Here is a 24,752-nt window from a genome sequence, read left to right on the forward strand (position 1 = left end):
TGAGACTGGATTCTACTTGATCTGTTAATATGTAAAATTATTCCCTGTGGCTAGCTGGCTGATGCAAAACTGCGGCAATACATTCTAGAAAAATATATGACGTTCTACGTCTTAATGAAATAATTTTAATATCACAACACCACAGGTTAGTAGATTAGAATGCCTAGTACAAGAATTACTTCTTAATGTACTAGAGGTTAGTAGTTAAGTGTTGGAAATTTCCTACAACTACACCCACACATCCCTACACCTTCACCCGGCTTCACCCTTACCCAGTTACACCCACACGCGACTACACCCACGAACTGCTTCACCCACATATGACTACACCCACACACGACTACACCCTCAACCCGCTAAACCCACATCCGTCTACACCCACACACAACTACACCTACACACGCCTACACCCTCACCTGGCTACACCTACACATGACTACTTCCACATATGAATACACCCTCAACAGGCTACACTCACACATAACTACACCTACACACAGCTACAAACACACAGTGTGTCTAGTATTTAAGTTGTACTAGTATTGTAAACCACACTAGTGGGGACTAGTGTGTCAGTTGTACTGGTATAGTTCACCAAGCTAGTGGGGACTAGTATGTCAGTTGCACTGGCATTGTATAGCATCATAGTGGAGACTATTGTGTCAGTTGTACTGGTATTATACAGCACGGTACTGGGGACGAGTGTTTCAGTTGTACTAGCATTGTACACCAAGCTAGTGGTGACTAATATGTCAGTTGTTCTGGCATTGAACACCACACTAGTGGGGACAAGTGTGTCTGTTGTAATGGCATTGTACAGCATGCAAATGGGGAATATATTCACCAAGCAGTGCTCACCAACTTGTTCTCACCTACATGTACTCTTTTAGTGGTTCTCGGGTATTTGTACTCACCTACATGTTAATCTAGCAGCGCTCACCATATTGTGATCACATACATATATATATATATATATATATATATATATATATATATATATATATATATATAGGAAATCTACAGCCTCTAGGAAGCGAACTTTTTCTTGTGTCCTCTTAATGTTCATTTTTTGTATAAAATCAGATATGTAACTGTATAACCTTGCATAATAAAGTGTACATCATAATAAAAAAAAAAAAGGGGGTGGTAGGAGAAGTGAACACTCTTTCGTATTCAGAGTTAAATGTCAAGTTTTTCCCTGAGTGCTCTGTGTTCCCTTCTCTGAGGCTGTGGGTCCCTATAATTACACCAGTGGTGGTACCCCCCTATATATATATATATATATATATATATATATATATATATATATATATATATATATATATATATATATATATATATATATATATATATATATATATAGACATATATATATATTTCCTGTAGACATATATTATTAAATATGACCGAAAAAGTAAGATTAATAATTGTAACACGAAAAATCAATTCAAAAATCAATTCTCCAAAATTCATTTTTATTTTTATTTTAAAACAAAAATGAATTTTGGAGAATTGATTTTTGAATTACCATCAACAGTGAAAAGAAACGTAAGAAAGATAGAGAAAATTCGTGTTAGAATTATTAATCTTACTTTTTCGGTCATATTTAATAATATATATATATATATATATATATATATATATATATATATATATATATATATATATGTCGTGCCTAGTAGCCAGAACGCACTTCTCAGCCTACTATGCAAGGCCTGATTTGCCTAATAAGCCAAGTTTTCATGAATTTATGTTTTTTCGACTACCTAACCTACCTAACCTAACCTAACCTAACCTTTTCGGCTACCTAACCTAACCTAACCTATAAAGATAGGTTAGGTTAGGTTAGGTAGGGTTGGTTAGGTTCGGTCATATATCTACGTTAATTTTAACTCCAATAAAAAAAAATTGACCTCATACATAATGAAATGGGTAGTTTATCATTTCATAAGAAAACAATTAGAGAAAATATATTAATTCAGGATAACTTGGCTTATTAGGCAAATCGGGCCTTGCATAGTAGGCTGAGATGTGCGTTCTGGCTACTAGGTACGACATATATATATATATATATATATATATATATATATATATATATATATATATATATATATATATATATATATATATATATATATGCACAGACTACCCTATTCCAGTAGCTGAAGTTTATAACTTTTTAGACACTCAACCCACCAGGGGACTCGAACACTGGCCAACAAGGTGGCAGTTGCATGCTGTATCCACTACGCTATACTTCAAAGCCATTAAGAGAGGTAGGAATTCTGGGGTATTTAACCAACCAGAATTCCAATCCTCTCCCAGGCGATGAGATAGTGTGGGACCTCGGATGCTCTTTCATCGGTTCCTTTCATCGGTTTGCTCTTAATGGCTTTGAAGTATAGCGTAGTGGATACAGCATGCAACTGCCACCTTGTTGGCCAGTGTTCGAGTCCCCTGGTGGGTTGAGTGTCTAAAAAGTTATATTTATATATATATATATATATATATATATATATATATATATATATATATATATATATATATATATATATATATATATATATATATATATATATATATTTATATATGTATATATGTATATATATATGTATATATGTTGTACCTAGTAGCCAGAACGCACTTCTCAGCCTACTATGCAAGGCCCGATTTGCCTAATAAGCCAAGTTTTCATGAATTAATTATTTTTCGACTACCTAACCTAACTTTTTCGGCTACATAACCTAACCTAACCTATAAAGATAGGTTAGGTTAGGTTAGGTAGGGTTGGTTAGGTTCGGTCATAAATCTACATTAATTTTAACTCCAATAAAAAAAAATGACCTCATACATAATGAAATGGGTAGCTTTATCATTTCATAAGAAAAAAATATAGAAAATATATTAATTCATGAAAACTTGACTTATTAGGCATATCAGGCCTTGCATAGTAGGCCGAGTACGACGTTCTTGCTACTAGGTACAACATATATATATATATATATATATATATATATATATATATATATATATATATATATATATATATATATATATATATATATGTCGTACCTAGTAGCCAGAACGCACTTCTCAGCCTACTATGCAAGGCCCGATTTGCCTAATAAGCCAAGTTTTCATGAATTAATATATTTTTTCTAAATATATATATATATATATATATATATATATATATATATATATATATATATATATATATATATCTATATATATATAATATATATAGATATATATATATATATATATATATATATATATATATATATATATATAGTCTCCTTGTTGTTCTTGGGTAGTTGTACTGACCTACTTGAATTGACCTAGCAGTGCTCACTAAGTAGTACTTACCTACATGTACTCTTCTAGTTGCACTCATATAATTGTACTTACCATGTTGTAATCACCCATTTGTGTTTCAATTACATTTAATGTAAAATCTGCTACAATACAGATGCATGTGGCAAAGAGGTATTTTGATGCACCTTAATTATTTTCTTCCCAATAAAATAGTAGATAAAATGTTGCTTGTGTCCTTCAAAAACCTATAAAACAACATTTTTAATTTTTCCTAATGTATTTTACATGAAGTACATCAATTTAATTTTAAATGTGGAAGCAGTATTATTTAATATATCATATAGAAAATAGTGTTATAAAAGCAATTTTAAACAAAATCATATTTAAAAAATTAAATATTGGATTATAAAGTTTGGATGAAGTAAATGTTTTGCACTCCCTTAATACAACTAAGACATAACCTTTTAATTATTATTATTATTATAATAATTATTATTATTATTATTATTATTATTATTATTAATATTATTATTATTATTATTAATATTATTATTATTATTATTATTATTATTATTGTGCATTTAAAAATGACATATACATTTAATAAATAAATAATAGCTCTAAAAACAGCTTTAATATATAAGGGAACAAATAGTGGTAAATAATTCTATATATTAGTTATATATATAAAAATTATAATCCAGTCATCGAGTAAATAAATGTTTTAAGAATATTTTATACAGCTATGGAACAACATTTTCAATTTATATAGGTTATATACATAAATTTAATATTTAAACATGAACAAAATATTTTTGTAATATATAAAGGTGAAACTAGTGTTAGTAAAGGCGGCATTTACTTTATTTCATAAAGAAATATTTTTTCCATTCTTGGGTTAAAGGTTGCTCATGTGCCTGTTGAATCACACATGAAACTTGTCTTTCCCACAACCTTGTTGTAACGTTAGTGGAGGTTGCCACAACGTTTTGTGTTTGCTGGGATATACCCTCATATCCCAGCTGGTAGTCTGTCCCCAGATCCCAGCTGGTAGTCTGTCAACATTTCCCAGCTGGTAGAATGTCCTCATATCCAAGACAGTAGTCCATCTTTATATCCCAGCTGGTAGTCTGTCCTCATATCCCAGCTGGTAGTCTGTCCTCATATCCCAGCAGATAGTCTGTCGTCATATCCCAGCTGGAAGTCCAACTTCATATCCTAGCTGGTAGCTAGTCCTCATATCCCAGTTGGTAGTCCAATTTCATATCCCAGTCGGTCATCTGTCTTCATATCCCAGCTGGAAGTCTGTCTTCATATCCCAGCTGGTAGTACATTATCATAAACCAGCTGGTAGTCTGTCCTCTTATCTCATCAGTTTCTCTGTCCTCATATCCCAGCTGGTAGTTCATCCTCATTTCCTAGCTGGTGGTCTGTCCTCATATCTCAGCTGGTAGTCCGTCCTCATGTCCCAGCTGGTAGTCTGATCTCATATCCCAGCTGGAAGTCTGTCCTCATATCCCAGCTCGTAGTCCATCATCATATCCTAGCTGGTGATCTGTCCTCATATCCCAGCTGGAAGTCCCACCTCATATCCCAGATGGTAGTCTGATGGTAGTTGTGTTGTAGTAGTGGTGGTATTGGTAGTGATGTGAAAGTGGTGGTGGCGGTGGTGTGGCAGTGGTAGTCAGGTAGCGGTAATGCTGGTAGTGGTGATGTTGTAATGGTGGTGTGGTAGTGGTGATAGAGGTAGTGTTGTAGTGGTGATGGTGGTAATGGTAGTGGTAGTGTGGAAGTGGTGGTAGTGGTAGTGGTGGTATGTGTTGTAGTGGTTATGAGGTAGGGTTGTAGTGGTGGTGGTGTGTATGTAGTGTGGGAACTCACTCCCTAGTGAATTGAAAAACTGTAAAACTTTTGCCTTATTTAAAAGCAAAACCAAAAAGTACCTAATTTCATCTTCTTAGTTTCCTACACTGAGCTTTAAATTTGCTCTGTACCTAGTGTTACCCAATCTCCTAATTTTTATGTAGTATCAAACAACCTTATCATTGTGTTCATTGCTGTCTTCTTTTATGTGCTAGCCATATGCTGTATTGTGACTACCATTCAAGCTGTCATTGCAATCAATCTTAGCTACCTATGTGCTTTAATATACTGTACCTACAATTTTCTCTCATCTTTTTTTCATTCCATGTAACTGTTATCATTTTTTTTGTTTATAAATTTTGCAAGTATTTACCTACTTAAAATTTTCTTAGATTAAGGACCTGCCCGAAACGCTGCACGTACTAGTGGCTTTACAAGACTGTAATTACCATATTATGTATCCTCACATTCCCAATGTACCTTCTTGTATATGCATAAATAAATAAATAAATAGTGTAGTGCAGATATCTTACCAAAGAGAGGAGGGTGTGAAAGTGTCCTACCAGGACTGGAGTTGGAAGCACAGTGTGGGGACACAGTTTGACCTGCAAATTCCAACATAAGCAATTTATGGCAAGATAATCATTTTACCTGTGTAATAACTTTTTCCTTGCTATCTTGTAATATAAGTTGGAACAAATATACATATATAACAAGTCCTTAGATAATAAACCAAAATATTGTATTGAAAGGACACACTGAAGTTTTGACTGCATTCTGTGACAAAGCCTTCCCTTCATTGCTGTACTTGTCTACACACACCCTGCTTCACCTGCTACACTGTCACCCAGCTACACCCACACACTACACCCACACACAACTGCACCCTCAACCAGCTACACCTTCATCCGGCAACACACACACACACATCTGGCTACACCCACACATGACTACTTTGGGGTTGAATTCAGTTCTATAATGAATAGTGCTAAATGCTTCGAGGGACCAGAATTCTATTAATAAATAGGAGGACTCGTGGCTTATAGATCTCCTATAATTATTGCATAAATGTGATTAAATATTTCTAGATAAATGAACTGTAATGTTAAAAATAATTCAGAACTAAATCCATATACCCTACAACTTGGGGGGTTATTCTATAATATTAGATTATTGACTTCTAATAATAAAATAAGTCATTTAAATTCTCTAGTTCATTGAGAGATAAATCAGTTGGCAAACTACAAAATGAACAAGTAAGCAGCTTAGCTGTCTAAGATGAACGTCGATCATGTCCGACAACATCAACCTGTTTATTCTTGTTCGAGTCAGCAGCTCTCAAGAAACACGTAAACCCGAAGGACGTAATTTTTTCTTTCACAGTTAATTCCACGCTAAAATGTAAATATTATGTAATTTCCAATCCAAATCCTTGAATCATTCATTTAATTGTAAATACTAAATAGATTTTGGGATCAAAGGTGCACTAACGTGGGATTAAATGTTGCCGCGTGTTGTAACGAAAGGGAAACAACTGATACAAGTTATAAGAGCTAGTATAAATTTGTAAAGTTTCTTATTTCTTGTCGAAAGTGGAGTCTGTAAATAATAGAAGTGGCACAATCACTCAGGAGCTCGCAGACAGCTTGATGTTCCTAATTTGAACCAGTGACCATAAGCAAACTTCAGAACACTTCAAAACTATGGCGGCTCTCGTGTGACTCTCCCCTTCATCCCGGGTGGTGCATGGGCAATCGCTCCCAAGGCTGGGATCCCGAGTATAATTAATAATATTCACATAATGTTCAGTAAGGAAGGAGATGGGTATGACAAGTTAATAAAATGTAATGTGTAACAACAAATGTTTTCTCATAGAACATGTCAGTTAATTTAAACGATGTTAAATAAATGAGAAAGATTCAGAGTGGAAATTTGATCTATCATTTCATTCACTGGAACAGCTGATCGTAGTCGTATAACTTAGTTCTAGGAAATGATGATATATATGCTAACTAAAGGTGAATTTATTAATAAACGATTATTGTTAATAAAAAAGCAAAATAAGGCTGGATTCTACTCTATCAGTTAATATGTAAAATTATTCCTTGTGGCTTGCTGGCTGACGCAAAACTGCGGCCATGACTTCTAGGAAAATATATGACGTTCTACGTCTTAATGAAATAATTTTAATATCACAACACTAAGGGTTAGTAGTGTTAGTCGATTGGAATGCCTAGTACAAGAATTACTTCTTAATGTACTAGAGATTAGTAGTTCAGTGTAGGAAATTTCCTACAACTACACCCACACACCCCAACAACCTCAACCGGCTACACTGTCACCCAGCTACACCCACTCATGACTACACCCAAACGCGAATGCACCCACACACGACTACACCGTCAACCGGCTATGCTCAATTCTGGCTACACGCACATATGACTACACTCACACACGACTACACCATCAACCCGCTACCCCCCCCCCCCACATCCGACTACACCCACACACGACTACACCCACACACGCTAACACCCTCATCCGGCTGCACCCTCACCCAGCTACCTCCTACACACTTCTACATCCACATACGACTACACCCTCAACCGGCCACACTCACACCCAGCTACACCAACACATGACTACACCCACACAGAGTGTGTGGTGTGTGGACTAGTGTGTCAGTTGTACTGGCATTGTACAGCATGGTAGTAGGGACTAGTGTGTCAGTTGTACTGGCATTGTACACCATGCTAGTGGGGACTAGTGTGTCAGTTGTACTGGCATTGTACACCATGCTAGTGGGGACTAGTGTGTCAGTTGTACTGGCATTGTACACCATGCTAGTGGGGACTAGTGTGTCAGTTGTACTGGCATTGTACACCATGCTAGTGGGGACTAGTGTGTCAGTTGTACTGGCATTGTACACCATGCTAGTGGGGACTATTGTGTCAGTTGTACTGGCATTGTACACCATGCTAGTGGGGACTAGTGTGTCAGTTGTACTGGCATTGTACACCATGCTAGTGGGGACTATTGATTCTGTTGTACTGGCATTGTACACCATGCTAGTGAGGACTAGTGTGTCTGTTGTACTGGCATTGTACACCATGCTAGTGGGGACTAGTGTGTCTGTTGTACTGGCATTGTACACCATGCTAGCGAGGACTAGTGTGTCAGTTGTACTGGCATTGTACACCATGCTAGTGGGGACTAGTGTGTCTGTTGTACTGGCATTGTACACCATGCTAGTGGGGACTAGTGTGTCAGTTGTACTGGCATTGTACACCATCCTAGTGGGGACTAGTGTGTCAGTTGTACTGGCATTGTACACCATGCTAGTGGGGACTATTGTGTCTGTTGTACTGGCATTGTACACCATGCTAGTGAGGACTAGTGTGTCTGTTGTACTGGCATTGTACACCATGCTAGTGGGGACTATTGTGTCAGTTGTACACGCATTGTACAGAACGGTAGTGAAGACTATTGTATCAGCTGTACTGGCATTGTACACCACGTGAGTGGGAACTAGTGTGTCACTTGTACTGGTATTGTACACCACACTAGTGGCGACTAATATGTCAGTTATACTGGCATTGTAACGCATGCAAATGGGGAATATATTCACCTAGCAGTGCTCACCAAGTTTTACTCACCAACATGTACTCTTCTAGGGAGCCGGTTGGCCGAGCGGACAGCACACTGGATTTGTGATCCTGTGGTCCCGGGTTCGATCCCGGGCGCCGGCGAGAAACAATGGGCAGAGTTTCTTTCATCCTATGCCCCTGTTACCTAGCAGTAAAATAGGTACCTGGGTGTTAGTCAGCTGTCACGGGCTGCTTCCTGGGGGTGGAGGCCTGGTCAAGGACCGGGCCGCGGGGACACTAAAAAGCCCCGAAATCATCTCAAGATAACCTCAAGATTCTAGTGGTTCTCGGGTAGTTGTACTCACCTACTTATATTAACCTAGCAGTGCTCACTAAGTTGTGATCACCTATATATATATATATATATATATATATATATATATATATATATATATATATAGTCTCCTTGTTGTTCTTGGGTAGCTGTACTGACCTACTTCTATTAACCTAGCAGTGCTCACCAAGTTGTACTTACCTACATGTACTCTCCCAGTTGCACTCATATAGTTGTACTCACCCATTTGTGTTTCAATTATATTTAATGTAAAATCTACTACCATACAGATGTGTGTGGCAAAGAGGTATTTTGATGCACCTTAACGATTTTCTTCCTAATAAAAATGGTAGAAAAAATGTTGCGTGTGTCCTTCGAACACCTATAAAACAACATTTTCAATTTTTGTTAATGTATTTTACATAAAGTACATCAATTTAATTTTAAACATGAAGACAGTATTATTTAATATATCATTTACAAAAATAGTGTTATAAAAGCTTTTTTAAGCAAAATCATATTAAAAAAATACAATATAAGTTTGGATTAAGTAAATATTTTGTACACCCTTCATACAACTAAGACACAACGTTTCAATTATTATTATTATTATTGTGCATTTAAAAATGACATATAAATTTAATAAATAAATAAAGACTGGAAAAAACAGCTTTAATATATATAAGGGAACAAATAGTGGTATATAAGTCAATTTATTAGTTATGTATAATAAAAATATAATCTTATCATTGCATAAATAAATGTTTTAAAAATATTTCATACAGCTATGGAACAATACTTACAATTTATATATGTTATATATATAAATTTAATATTGAAATATAAACAAAATATTTTTGTTAATATATAAAGGTGAAACTAGTGTTAGTAAAGGTGGCATTTACCTTATTACATAAAGAAATATTTTTTCCATTCTTGGATTAAAGGTTCCTCATGTGCCTGTTGAACTATACATGAAACTTGTCTTTCCCACAACCTTGTTGAGACGTTAGTGGAGGTTGCCACAACGTTTTGTGTTTGTTGGGATATGCCCTCATATCCCAGCTGGTACTCCATCCTCATATCCCAGCTGGTAGTCCATCTTCCTATCCCAGCTGGTTGTCTGTCCTTATATAGTGTTATCTCCATGTAGTGATATAGTAAACATAAGTGTACACCTTCAGTATAACCTAAGAAGCAACTTCCTAGCCTCTTCACCCCCGGGTTCATGACTATTAAGTTCATTGAGTGTATTATGTTAAATTATATTGCCTAAAGTAGCACTTACACCCGAAATATTACTTGGGTATTTCATATTCAATTCCGTCATGCTTATGCACTTATAAGTGAATAAGTTCTTGATGTTTACTACCTGCATTTATTAAATATTTTCCCCATGTGTTGCTCGTCCTCATAAATTATGTATACCTTTGAACATCATATTTACATGCCAGAAAGCCTGTATTTAGGTAAAAAAAAATTACATTTTCAACAAAATTGTGGTTACTATTCTTAATAAATTCATGATTATTATACATGTTTTATTACGTTAATAGTTATTATGTGTTCAATGTGTTTCTATAAAGAATTTTCTTAGTTTAATTTTTAAAAGAAAATTCAAATGTCATTTTAACTGGAAAAACTATAATATATATATTCCCCATCAGATATCATATTATCATCATTGCCATTGATGATAAAAACAACACCATCGATGATAGTGACTCTGGTGGCAGGATCACCACCATCGATGACAGTGACTCTGGTGGTGGGATCGACACCATCGATGACAGTGACTCTAGTGGTAAGAACAACAAGATCGATGATAGTGACTCTGGTGGCGGGATTGGCACCATCGATGACAGTGACTCGGGCGGTAAGAACGACACCATCGATGACAGTGACTTGGGCGGTAAGAACGACACCATCGATGACAGTGTCTCTGGTGGCGGGATTGACACCATCGATGACAGTGACTCTGGTGGCGGGATCGGCACCATCGATGACAGTGACTTGGGCGGTAAGAACGACACCATCGATGACAGTGACTTGGGTGGTAAGAACGACACCATCGATGACAGTGTCTCTGGTGGCGGGATTGACACCATCGATGACAGTGACTCTGGTGGTAAGAACGACACCATCGATGACAGTGACTCTGGTGGTAAGAACGACACCATCGATGACAGTGACCCTGGTGGAGGGATCGACACCATCGATGACAGTGACTCGGGCGGTAAGAACGACACCATCGATGACAGTGACTCTGGTGGCGGGATCGACACCATCGATGACAGTGACTCGGGCGGTAAGAACGACACCATCGATGACAGTGACTCTGTTGGCGGGATCGGCACCATCGATGACAGTGACTCGGGCGGTAAGAACGACACCATCGATGACAGTGACTCGGGCGGTAAGAACGACACCATCGATGACAGTGACTCTGTTGGCGGGATCGGCACCATCGATGACAGTGACTCAGGTGGTAAGAACGACACCATCGATGACAGTGATGCTGGTGGTAAGAATGACACCATCGATGACAGTGACTCTGATGGTAAGAACGACACCGTCGATGACAGTGACTCTGGTGGTAAGAACGACACCATCGATGACAGTGACTCTGGCGGTAAGAACGACACCATCGATGACAGTGACTCTCTGGCTGAGAAAAATTACTCTGATAGTGCTGATGGAGAGAAGTATGGCAAGGACACCCACGAGGTCTTTATGGTGACCGGGACCCGCGTCGAGGTCAACACCACCACCAACAATCTCACTATAGATGGCTCAGACACTCTCATCCACACCAAGGTGAGTAACCTTGTCGTCTCCTTCAGCAGATGTTGCTGTTTATTATGCACCCCATACCTATCATGTGGGCGGTAGTGGAAAGGGTTACAGAGGTACATAATGGGCTCAGGGACTGAACCCCACAATTCATTTAGCTAACTTGCTTAACTAAATGAATTGTGGGGTTCATTCCCTGAGCCCATTATATGCCTCTGTAACACTTTCCACTACTGCCCACATGATGGGTAAGGGGTGCATAATAAATGAACTATCTAAACTGTTGTTGTTGGTCCTCCTATTTGTCTCAGCTCCTTGGATGGTTCACTCACTGGTGTTGTCGTGGAAATGTTTTCACCACGGCCAGATTGTGTCACTCAGCGGAGGTGAACTGATGGATTTCGTAGTCTTGAGTCATAGTGTTCCGGGTTAAAAGGCCTGTATTGGTGCTTCTGTATTATTTATTTATTTATTTATTTATTTATTTATTTATTTATTTATTTATTTATTTATTTGTTTATGAACAAGAAGGTACGTTGGGAATATGAGAGCACATAGCATTGATGTTTTTATGTTCTTGCAAAGCCACTACCACGTATAGTGTTGTGGGCAAGACCTTAATCTAATTGATAATTTTAAGTAGGTAATTTCTAACAAAATTAAAAAATTATTGCAAGAAAATTGTTCATTATAGTACATATTGTTGTTTTTAATATCACCATGAAAATTTTTGGTATGTTGGGCTAGACCATATATACCCATTCGCCAGCGTTGTATGGTCCAACATAGGTCAGGTAAGGCACACAAAGACAAAGTTATCCTTTTGAGCAAGGACAGAAGAGATTGAGGAGAGGAGCTTACTGTATATAATGCCAGGACTCAAACCAACTGCTCGCTACTTTCCATTTCTGGTCTCTGGTCTGGAAGGAAAGTAACAGGCAATAATGACAACATTGTCATCATCCAAGTCGTTGAACATTGATAGTTGTTATTTGCACTTTGTGGGAGATTGTACACTGAATTATGATCATATGATTATTAATACGAAAAGCACCTCAATAAGTCTTAATACCAGACGGGGCGTTGTTAAGACAGTAGGACCAACACTATTTGGTTCTACTAAATTGATGCAGACGTCTGTGGAATACCTGTACGAACTGTGCACAGGAACTGTATTATGCATCATGTTGCAACACCTACAGTAGGTTTAGAAGTTCAAATGTGATTGTTAAATGTTCGACCAGATAACGGACAGTGTTCTCTTTTCCAAATTGCGCCTTATTGGTGTTGTAACTATGTTTTGTTTCTGTCCTCAGGTGGTCGATATCCAGCCTAAAGGTGCAAAGGAGAACTCAACTACCATAAAGGTAGGTCTCCACACCACAACCATACAGGTAAGCCTCTACACCACAACCATACAGGTAGGTCTCCACACCACAACCATTCTGGTAGGTTTCTACACCGAAACCATACAGGTAGGTCTCTACACCACAACCATATAGATAGGTCTCCATACCACAAACATACAGGTAGGTCTCTACACCACAAATATACAGATAGGTCTCCACACCACAACCATACAGGTAGGTCTCTACACCACAACTATACAGATAGGTCTCCACACCACAACCATACAGGTAGGTCTCTACACCACAACCATACAGGTAGGTCTCTACACCACAACCTTACAGGTAGGTCTCTACACCACAACCATACAGGTAGGTCTCCACACCACAACCATATAGATAGGTCTCCACACCACAACCATACAGGTAGGTCTCCACACCACAACCATATAGATAGGTCTCCACACCACAACCATACTGGTAGGTCTCCACACCACAATCATACAGGTAGGTATCCACACCACAACCATACAGGCAGGTCTCTACACCATAACCGTACAGGTAGGTCTCCACACCACAACCATACAGTCGGTCTCCACATCACAACCATACAGTCAGCCTTCACATCACAACCAAACAGTGGGTCTCCACACCACAACCATACACTCGGTCTCCACTCCACAGCCATAAAGTCAGCCTCTACACCACAACCATACAGTAGGTCTCCACATCACAACCATAAAGTCAGCCTCTACACAACAACCATACAGTCGGTCTCCACACTACAGCCATAAAGTCGGTCTCCACACCACAATACACAATACACTACACACTCTACAGGTATGTTTCTACACCATAACCATACAGGTAGATCTCCACACCACAACCATACAGGTAAGTCTCCGCACCACATCCATACAGGTTGGTCTCCACACCACAACCATACAAGTAGTTCTCCACACCACAACGATACAGGTAGGTCTCCACACCACAACCATACAGTCGATCTCCACACCACAACCATACATTCGGTCTCCTCACGTCAACCATGCATTTTGGACTCCACACCACAAACATACAGTCGGTCTCCACACCACAACCATACAGTCGGTCTTCACACCACAACCATAAAATCGGTCTCCACACCACAACCATACAATCGATCTCCACACATCAACTATACATGTTGGACTCCACACCACAACCATACAGGTAGGTCTCTACACCAAACCATACAGGTAGATCACCATACCCTGACCATACAGGTTGGTCTCCTCACCACAACCATACAGTCAGTCTCCTCACCACTACCATACAGTCAGTCTCCTCACCACAACCATACAGTCGGTCTACTCACCACAACCATACAGTCGGTCTCTTCATCACAACCATACAGTTGGTCTCCTCACGACAACCATACATTCGGTCTCTTCACCACAACCATACAGTTGGTCTCCTCACGACAACCATACATTCGGTCTCTTCACCACAACCATACAGTCGGTCTCTTCATCACAACCATACAGTTGGTCTCCTCACGACAACCATACAGTCGGTCTCTTCATCACAACCATACAGTTGGTCTCCTCACAACAACCATACAGTCGGCCTCCTCACAGCAACCATACAGTCGGTCTCCTCACCACAACCGTACAGTCAGTCTCCTCACCACAACCATACAGTCAGTCTCCTCAAAACAGCCATACAGTCAGAGTCCTCACCACAACCATACAGTCGGTCTCTTCATCACAACCATACAGTCGGTCTCTTCATCACAACCATACAGTCAGTCTACTCACCACAACCATACAGTCAGTCTCCTAACCACAACCATACAGTCGGTCGCCACACCACAGCCATACAGTCGGGCTCCACACCACAACCGTTCGGTCAGTCAGTCTCAACACCAAAACCATACAGTCGGTCACCACACCACAACCATTCATTCGGTCTCCACATTACACCCATACAGTCAGTCTCCACACCACACCCATACAGTCGGTCTCCACACCACACCCATACAGTCAGTCACCCCACCACAACCATACTGTTGGTCTCCACACCACAACCATACAATCGGTCACCACACCAGAACCATACAGTTGGTCTCCAAACTACAACCATACCTTCGATCTCCACACCACAACAGTACAGTCGGTCACCTCAACCAAACATGTTGGACTCCACACCACAACCATACAAGTAGGTTTCTACACCACAACCAAACAGGAATGTCTCCACCTAATAACATACAGGTATGTTTCTACATCACATCCATACATGAAGGTCTACAAACCACATCCATACATGTAGGTCTCCATACCATAACCATACATATAGGTTTTCACACCACACCTCTGGTGGCGGGATTACCACCATCGATGACAGTGACTCAGGTGGTAAGAACGACACCATCGATGACAGTGATGCTGGTGGTAAGAATGACACCATCGATGACAGTGACTCTGATGGTAAGAACGACACCGTCGATGACAGTGACTCTGGTGGTAAGAACGACACCATCGATGACAGTGACTCTGGCGGTAAGAACGACACCATCGATGACAGTGACTCTCTGGCTGAGAAAAATGACTCTGATAGTGCTGATGGAGAGAAGTATGGCAAGGACACCCACGAGGTCTTTATGGTGACCGGGACCCGCGTCGAGGTCAACACCACCACCAACAATCTCACTATAGATGGCTCAGACACTCTCATCCACACCAAGGTGAGTAACCTTGTCGTCTCCTTCAGCAGATGTTGCTGTTTATTATGCACCCCATACCTATCATGTGGGCGGTAGTGGAAAGGGTTACAGAGGTACATAATGGGCTCAGGGACTGAACCCCACAATTCATTTAGCTAACTTGCTTAACTAAATGAATTGTGGGGTTCATTCCCTGAGCCCATTATATGCCTCTGTAACACTTTCCACTACTGCCCACATGATGGGTAAGGGGTGCATAATAAATGAACTATCTAAACTGTTGTTGTTGGTCCTCCTATTTGTCTCAGCTCCTTGGATGGTTCACTCACTGGTGTTGTCGTGGAAATGTTTTCACCACGGCCAGATTGTGTCACTCAGCGGAGGTGAACTGATGGATTTCGTAGTCTTGAGTCATAGTGTTCCGGGTTAAAAGGCCTGTATTGGTGCTTCTGTATTATTTATTTATTTATTTATTTATTTATTTATTTATTTATTTATTTATTTATTTATTTATTTATTTATTTGCAAACAAAAAGGTACATTGGGTGAAAGAGAGCACATAGCATTAATGTTTTTATGTTCTTGCAAAAAAAAAAAAAACTACCACGTATAGTGTTGTGGGCAAAACCTTAATCTAATAGATAATTTTAAGTAGGTAATTTCTAGCAAAATAAAAAAATAAATACAGGTTTATTGCAAGAAAATTGTTCATTGTAGTACATATTGTTGATTTTAATATCACCATGAAAATTTTTGGTATGTTGGGCTAGACCATATATACCCATTCGCCAGCGATGTATGGTCCAACATAGGTCAGGTAAGGCACACAAAGACAAAGTTATCCTTTTGAGCAAGGACAGAAAAGATTGAGGAGAGGAGCTTACTGTATATAATGCCAGGACTCAAACCAACTGCTCGCTACTTTCCATTTCTGGTCTCTGGTCTGGAAGGAAAGTAACAGGCAATAATGACAACATTGTCATCATCCAAGTCGTTGAACATTGATAGTTGTTATTTGCACTTTGTGGGAGATTGTACACTGAATTATGATCATATGATTATTAATACGAAAAGCACCTCAATAAGTCTTAATACCAGACGAGGCGTTGTTAAGACAGTAGGACCAACACTATTTGGTTCTACTAAATTGATGCAGACGTCTGTGGAATACCTGTACGAACTGTGCACAGGAACTGTATTGTGCATCATGTTGCAACACCTACAGTAGGTTTTGAAGTTCAATTGCGATTGTTAAATGTTCGACCAGATAACGGACAGTGTTCTCTTTTCCAAATTGCGCCTTATTGGTGTTGTAACTATGTTTTGTTTCTGTCCTCAGGTGGTCGAAATCCAGCCTCAAGGTGCAGAGCAGAACTCAACTACCATAAAGGTAGGTCTCCACACCACAACCATACATTTAGGTCTCCACACCACAACCATACATTTAGATCTCCACACCACAACCATACATTTAGGTCTCCACACCACAACCATACATTTAGGTTTCCACACCTCAACCATACAGGTAAGTCTCAACACCACAACCATACAGGTAGGTATCCACACCACGACCATTCAGGTAGGTCTCTACACCGCAACCATACAGGTAGGTCTCCACACCACAACCATACAGGTAGGTCTCCACACCACAACCATACAGGTAGGTCTCTACACCACAACCATAAAGGTAGGTCTCCACACCACAACCATACAGATAGGTCTCCACACCTCAACCATACAGGTAGGTCTCCTCACCACAATCATACAGGTAGGTCTCTACATCTTAACCATACAGGTATGTCTCCACACCACAACCATACAGTCTGTCTCCACACCACAACCATACAGTCGGTCTACTCACCACAACCATACAGTCGGTCTCTTCATCACAACCATACAGTTGGTCTCCTCACGACAACCATACATTCGGTCTCTTCACCACAACCATACAGTTGGTCTCCTCACGACAACCATACATTCGGTCTCTTCACCACAACCATACAGTCGGTCTCTTCATCACAACCATACAGTTGGTCTCCTCACGACAACCATACAGTCGGTCTCTTCATCACAACCATACAGTTGGTCTCCTCACAACAACCATACAGTCGGCCTCCTCACAGCAACCATACAGTCGGTCTCCTCACCACAACCGTACAGTCAGTCTCCTCACCACAACCATACAGTCAGTCTCCTCAAAACAGCCATACAGTCAGAGTCCTCACCACAACCATACAGTCGGTCTCTTCATCACAACCATACAGTCGGTCTCTTCATCACAACCATACAGTCAGTCTACTCACCACAACCATACAGTCAGTCTCCTAACCACAACCATACAGTCGGTCGCCACACCACAGCCATACAGTCGGGCTCCACACCACAACCGTTCGGTCAGTCAGTCTCAACACCAAAACCATACAGTCGGTCACCACACCACAACCATTCATTCGGTCTCCACATTACACCCATACAGTCAGTCTCCACACCACACCCATACAGTCGGTCTCCACACCACACCCATACAGTCAGTCACCCCACCACAACCATACTGTTGGTCTCCACACCACAACCATACAATCGGTCACCACACCAGAACCATACAGTTGGTCTCCAAACTACAACCATACCTTCGATCTCCACACCACAACAGTACAGTCGGTCACCTAAACCAAACATGTTGGACTCCACACCACAACCATACAAGTAGGTTTCTACACCACAACCAAACAGGAATGTCTCCACCTAATAACATACAGGTATGTTTCTACATCACATCCATACATGAAGGTCTACAAACCACATCCATACATGTAGGTCTCCATACCATAACCATACATATAGGTTTTCACACCACACCTCTGGTGGCGGGATTACCACCATCGATGACAGTGACTCAGGTGGTAAGAACGACACCATCGATGACAGTGATGCTGGTGGTAAGAATGACACCATCGATGACAGTGACTCTGATGGTAAGAACGACACCGTCGATGACAGTGACTCTGGTGGTAAGAACGACACCATCGATGACAGTGACTCTGGCGGTAAGAACGACACCATCGATGACAGTGACTCTCTGGCTGAGAAAAATGACTCTGATAGTGCTGATGGAGAGAAGTATGGCAAGGACACCCACGAGGTCTTTATGGTGACCGGGACCCGCGTCGAGGTCAACACCACCACCAACAATCTCACTATAGATGGCTCAGACACTCTCATCCACACCAAGGTGAGTAACCTTGTCGTCTCCTTCAGCAGATGTTGCTGTTTATTATGCACCCCATACCTATCATGTGGGCGGTAGTGGAAAGGGTTACAGAGGTACATAATGGGCTCAGGGACTGAACCCCACAATTCATTTAGCTAACTTGCTTAACTAAATGAATTGTGGGGTTCATTCCCTGAGCCCATTATATGCCTCTGTAACACTTTCCACTACTGCCCACATGATGGGTAAGGGGTGCATAATAAATGAACTATCTAAACTGTTGTTGTTGGTCCTCCTATTTGTCTCAGCTCCTTGGATGGTTCACTCACTGGTGTTGTCGTGGAAATGTTTTCACCACGGCCAGATTGTGTCACTCAGCGGAGGTGAACTGATGGATTTCGTAGTCTTGAGTCATAGTGTTCCGGGTTAAAAGGCCTGTATTGGTGCTTCTGTATTATTTATTTATTTATTTATTTATTTATTTATTTATTTATTTATTTATTTATTTATTTATTTATTTATTTATTTATTTATTTGCAAACAAAAAGGTACATTGGGTGAAAGAGAGCACATAGCATTAATGTTTTTATGTTCTTGCAAAAAAAAAAAAACTACCACGTATAGTGTTGTGGGCAAAACCTTAATCTAATAGATAATTTTAAGTAGGTAATTTCTAGCAAAATAAAAAAATAAATACAGGTTTATTGCAAGAAAATTGTTCATTGTAGTACATATTGTTGATTTTAATATCACCATGAAAATTTTTGGTATGTTGGGCTAGACCATATATACCCATTCGCCAGCGATGTATGGTCCAACATAGGTCAGGTAAGGCACACAAAGACAAAGTTATCCTTTTGAGCAAGGACAGAAGAGATTGAGGAGAGGAGCTTACTGTATATAATGCCAGGACTCAAACCAACTGCTCGCTACTTTCCATTTCTGGTCTCTGGTCTGGAAGGAAAGTAACAGGCAATAATGACAACATTGTCATCATCCAAGTCGTTGAACATTGATAGTTGTTATTTGCACTTTGTGGGAGATTGTACACTGAATTATGATCATATGATTATTAATACGAAAAGCACCTCAATAAGTCTTAATACCAGACGAGGCGTTGTTAAGACAGTAGGACCAACACTATTTGGTTCTACTAAATTGATGCAGACGTCTGTGGAATACCTGTACGAACTGTGCACAGGAACTGTATTGTGCATCATGTTGCAACACCTACAGTAGGTTTTGAAGTTCAATTGCGATTGTTAAATGTTCGACCAGATAACGGACAGTGTTCTCTTTTCCAAATTGCGCCTTATTGGTGTTGTAACTATGTTTTGTTTCTGTCCTCAGGTGGTCGAAATCCAGCCTCAAGGTGCAGAGCAGAACTCAACTACCATAAAGGTAGGTCTCCACACCACAACCATACATTTAGGTCTCCACACCACAACCATACATTTAGATCTCCACACCACAACCATACATTTAGGTCTCCACACCACAACCATACATTTAGGTTTCCACACCTCAACCATACAGGTAAGTCTCTACACCACAACCATACAGGTAGGTATCCACACCACGACCATTCAGGTAGGTCTCTACACCGCAACCATACAGGTAGGTCTCCACACCACAACCATACAGGTAGGTCTCCACACCACAACCATACAGGTAGGTCTCTACACCACAACCATAAAGGTAGGTCTCCACACCACAACCATACAGATAGGTCTCCACACCTCAACCATACAGGTAGGTCTCCTCACCACAATCATACAGGTAGGTCTCTACATCTTAACCATACAGGTATGTCTCCACACCACAACCATACAGTCTGTCTCCACACCACAACCATACAGTCGGTCTTCGAACCACAACCATACAGTCAGTCTCCACACCACAACCATGCAGTCGGTCTCCACATCATAACCATACAGTCACCTTTCACATCACAACTATACTGTCGGTCTCCACACCACAACCATACAGTCGGTCTTCGAACCACAACCATACAGTCAGTCTTCACACCACAACCATACAGTCGGTCTCCACATCACAACCATACAGTCACCTTTCACATCACAACTATACTGTTGGTCTCCACACCACAACCATACACTCGGTGTCCACAACACAACCATAAAGTCAGCCTCTACACCACAACCATACAGTCGGTCTCCACACCACAACCATACAGTCAGCCTCCACACTACAGCCATAAAGTCGGTCTCCACACCACAATACACAATACACTACACACTCTACAGGTATGTTTCTACGCCATAACCATACAGGTAGATCTCCACACCACAACCATACAGGTAGGTCTCCACACCACAACCATACAGGTTGGTCTCCACACCACAACTATACAGGTAGTTCTCCTCACCACAACCATACAGGTTGGTCTCCACACCACAACCATATAGATAGGTCTCCACACCACAACCATACAGGTAGGTCTCCACACGACAACCATACAGGTAGGTCTCCACACCACAACCATACAGGTAGGTCTCCACACGACAACCATACAGGTAGGTCTCCACACCACAACCATACAGGTAGGTCTCCACACCACAACCATACAGGTAGGTCACCATACCACAACCATATATTCGGTCTCCATACCACAACTATACAAATGGTCTCTACACCAAAATCATACAGGTAGGTCTCCACACCACAACCCTACAGTCAATCTCCTCACCACAATCATACAGTCAGTCTCCTCACCACAATCATACAGTCGGTTTCCTCACCACAACCATACAGTCGGTCTCCTCATCACAACCATACAGTCGGTCTCCTCACCACAACCACACAGTCGGTCTCTTCACCACAACCATACAGTCGGTCTCCTTACCACAACCATACAGTTGGTCTCCACATCACAACCATACAGTCGGTCTCCTCACCACAACCATACAATCAGTCTCCACACCACAACCATACAGTCGGTCTCCACACCACACCCATACAGTCAGTCTCCACACCACAACCATACTGTCGGTCTCCACACCACACCCATACAGTCGGTCTCCACACCACAACCATACAGTTGGTCTCCAAACCATAACCATACCTTCGATCTCCAAACCACATCGATACCTTCTATCTCCACACCACAACCGTACAGTCGGTCACCTCAACCAAACATGTTGGACTCCACACCACAACCATACAGTCGGTCTCCACACCTCAACCATACAGTTGGTCGCCATACCACAACCATACAGGTAGGTCACCACACCACAACTATACAGGTAGGTCTCCACACCACAACCATACAGGTAGGTCTCCACACCACAACCATACAGGTAGGTCTCCACACAACAACCCATACAGGTTGGTCGCCACACTACAACCATACAGGTAGGTCTCCACACCACAACCATACAGGTAGGTCACCACACCACAACCATACAGGTAGGTCACCACACCACAACTACACAGGTCGGTCTCCACACCACAACCATATAATCGGTCTCCCACACCATAACCATTCAGGTAGGTCTCCACACCACAACCATACAGGTAGATCTCCAAACCACATCCATACATGTAGGTCTCGACACCATAACCATACATGTAGACGTGCACACTACAACAATACATGAAGTTCTCCACACTATAACCATACATGTATGTCTGCACTCCACAATCATATATGAAGGCATTCACACTACAACCATTCAGTCGGTCTCCGCACCACAACCATGCAGGTCTAATCTCCACAAACATACAGATAGGCCTGCACACTAGTCATTCAATTGGTCTCCACAACACTACCATACAGACGGTCTCCACACCACGACTATACATTAAGGTCTCCACTCCACAACCATACAGTCGGTATGCAAACCACAACCATAAACTCGATCTCCACAACACAGTCATACATATAGGTCTCCACACGCCAACAAGACATGTTGGACTCCACACCACAACTATTCAATCGGTCTCCACACCACAACCATTCAGTCAGTCTTCACACCACAACCATTCAGTCAGTCTTCACACCACAACCATACAGTCGGTCTCTACACTCCAACCATACATGGAGGTACCGCAGATGGATCTCCCACACAAAACGGTAATGGTTTCTACCATATATGTGGTTTATGGTAGCTCTACAATACGGATGACTCATTGTGATAAAGAATCACCCTCACACTTTTGTGGGATTGTAATTGTCATTACAATCATTTTCCTCCCAGTAAAGTGGAACCCATAAAACAACTGATGTGTTAAATGTTATGCAAATATATATTTTGCCCAGCTCTTATACTGAAATATAACAGTTATGAAAATTTACTTGAAAACGAATATATAATTTTTGCCTGTTTGACTTCTGTTAAAAGTTGATTTTAATTTTAGAGAGAATGAGTTGACAAGTATCATTAACAACTGTAATGTAAACAGATAACGCAAATCGGTGGGCAGCCGCTCCATGTGGAAAACATTTCCTCGTACCACAGGAAGGAAGAGGAGTCAATACCTGGACGTGAGAAGAAGGAGCCAACGCAGGAAGAGACCTGACCAAGAGGGAACACAAAAACGAAGAAGAAACGAAGCGCAGTTGACATACTCAAGGGCAATGGCTTTAACAAAATATTTGAGTGATTTCTGCACCTTGGCTGCATCTCCAGCTTGCTGATGCTGTGCCGCAACCCTCAACACATCATCTCTCCACTCAAACTTCAATCATTTATCAACATCCATCAATTTCATGACTGACAAACAGCTATCCGTCTATGTATTTCATCATTCAATTAATTATTATTATTATTATTATTATTATTATTATTATTATTATTATTATTATTATTATTATTATTATTATTATTATTATTATTATTATTATTAATTCTTCATGAATTATTAATATATAAAGTACGACATTCTTTATACAGTAAAAACAGAATGATTTATGGATCGTGTAGAACAGTGGGTAGAGTCGTCGGCTCATGTGAACCAAGGATCCTTGCTACGATTTTTGGGAGAGACAGATGGTTAGGCACGTTTCCTTTTCCTGATAGCCTGTTCACCTAGTAGTAAATAGGTACCCAGGAGTTAGGCAGCTATTGCGGGATGCATCCTGGGGAGGGTGAGAAGTTGGCTTAAACTGCTAGAGGGACCTTGGTAGGCCTAACAGCCTTTTTGTCCTCGACTGTGGGCAACAATATAGTGAAATGTTACATAGCATTGCAATTCTACACCAACCAACTGGTAGAAATGAAACTTAAAAATTAACAATTACTACAATTAAACTGTAATTAATAATATAAATTTTACCATAAATACCGTCAGGTTCACAGACGCTGTTATTTTAAGCAAAACTATTAGCTATGGGGATATTCCCTACCGCTAGTTATATAACTAAATTCAATTCCAAGGACAATTGACCTCCACATCAAGATAAACACCATATTTTATCAATACCCGGAGAACTATCTAACAGAAAACATGGGTATTTAGGTTAGAATAAGCGAAGAGCCCAGCCACCACGTCTGTCCAACTCCATACCACCGATTCAACTGACTCTCCATCGGGGTTGCCAAAAGTATTTTAAAGAATGTACCAAAAATGT

At 40.5% G+C, this 24,752-nt stretch overlaps 1 protein-coding gene across 1 annotated transcript; it reads left to right on the forward strand.

Moving 5' to 3' along the window:
* The first annotated feature begins 6,429 nt into the window (after positions 1-6,429).
* Positions 6,430-23,701, forward strand: LOC123770079 (clumping factor A-like). Its single transcript, XM_069300929.1, has 10 exons — positions 6,430-6,437; positions 10,770-11,919; positions 13,212-13,262; positions 14,113-14,135; positions 15,582-15,969; positions 17,288-17,338; positions 17,744-17,847; positions 18,793-19,180; positions 20,510-20,560; positions 23,585-23,701. The coding sequence occupies exons 1-10, from the start codon at positions 6,430-6,432 to the stop codon at positions 23,699-23,701; spliced, it is 2,331 nt and encodes a 776-aa protein (XP_069157030.1).
* The last annotated feature ends 1,051 nt before the right edge of the window (positions 23,702-24,752 follow it).

This window comes from Procambarus clarkii, chromosome 45 (genome assembly GCF_040958095.1).
Source record: "Procambarus clarkii isolate CNS0578487 chromosome 45, FALCON_Pclarkii_2.0, whole genome shotgun sequence".
Classification (NCBI taxonomy): Eukaryota; Metazoa; Arthropoda; class Malacostraca; order Decapoda; family Cambaridae; genus Procambarus; species Procambarus clarkii.

What these genes read in the sequence shown, in the direction of transcription:
- LOC123770079 (XM_069300929.1), top strand. An exon ending in ACACTCTCATCCACACCAAG is followed by an intron (nt 19,181 to 20,509) that starts GTGAGTAACCTT and finishes TTCTGTCCTCAG; the next exon opens with GTGGTCGAAATCCAGCCTCA. An exon ending in AGAACTCAACTACCATAAAG is followed by an intron (nt 20,561 to 23,584) that starts GTAGGTCTCCAC and finishes TAATGTAAACAG; the next exon opens with ATAACGCAAATCGGTGGGCA.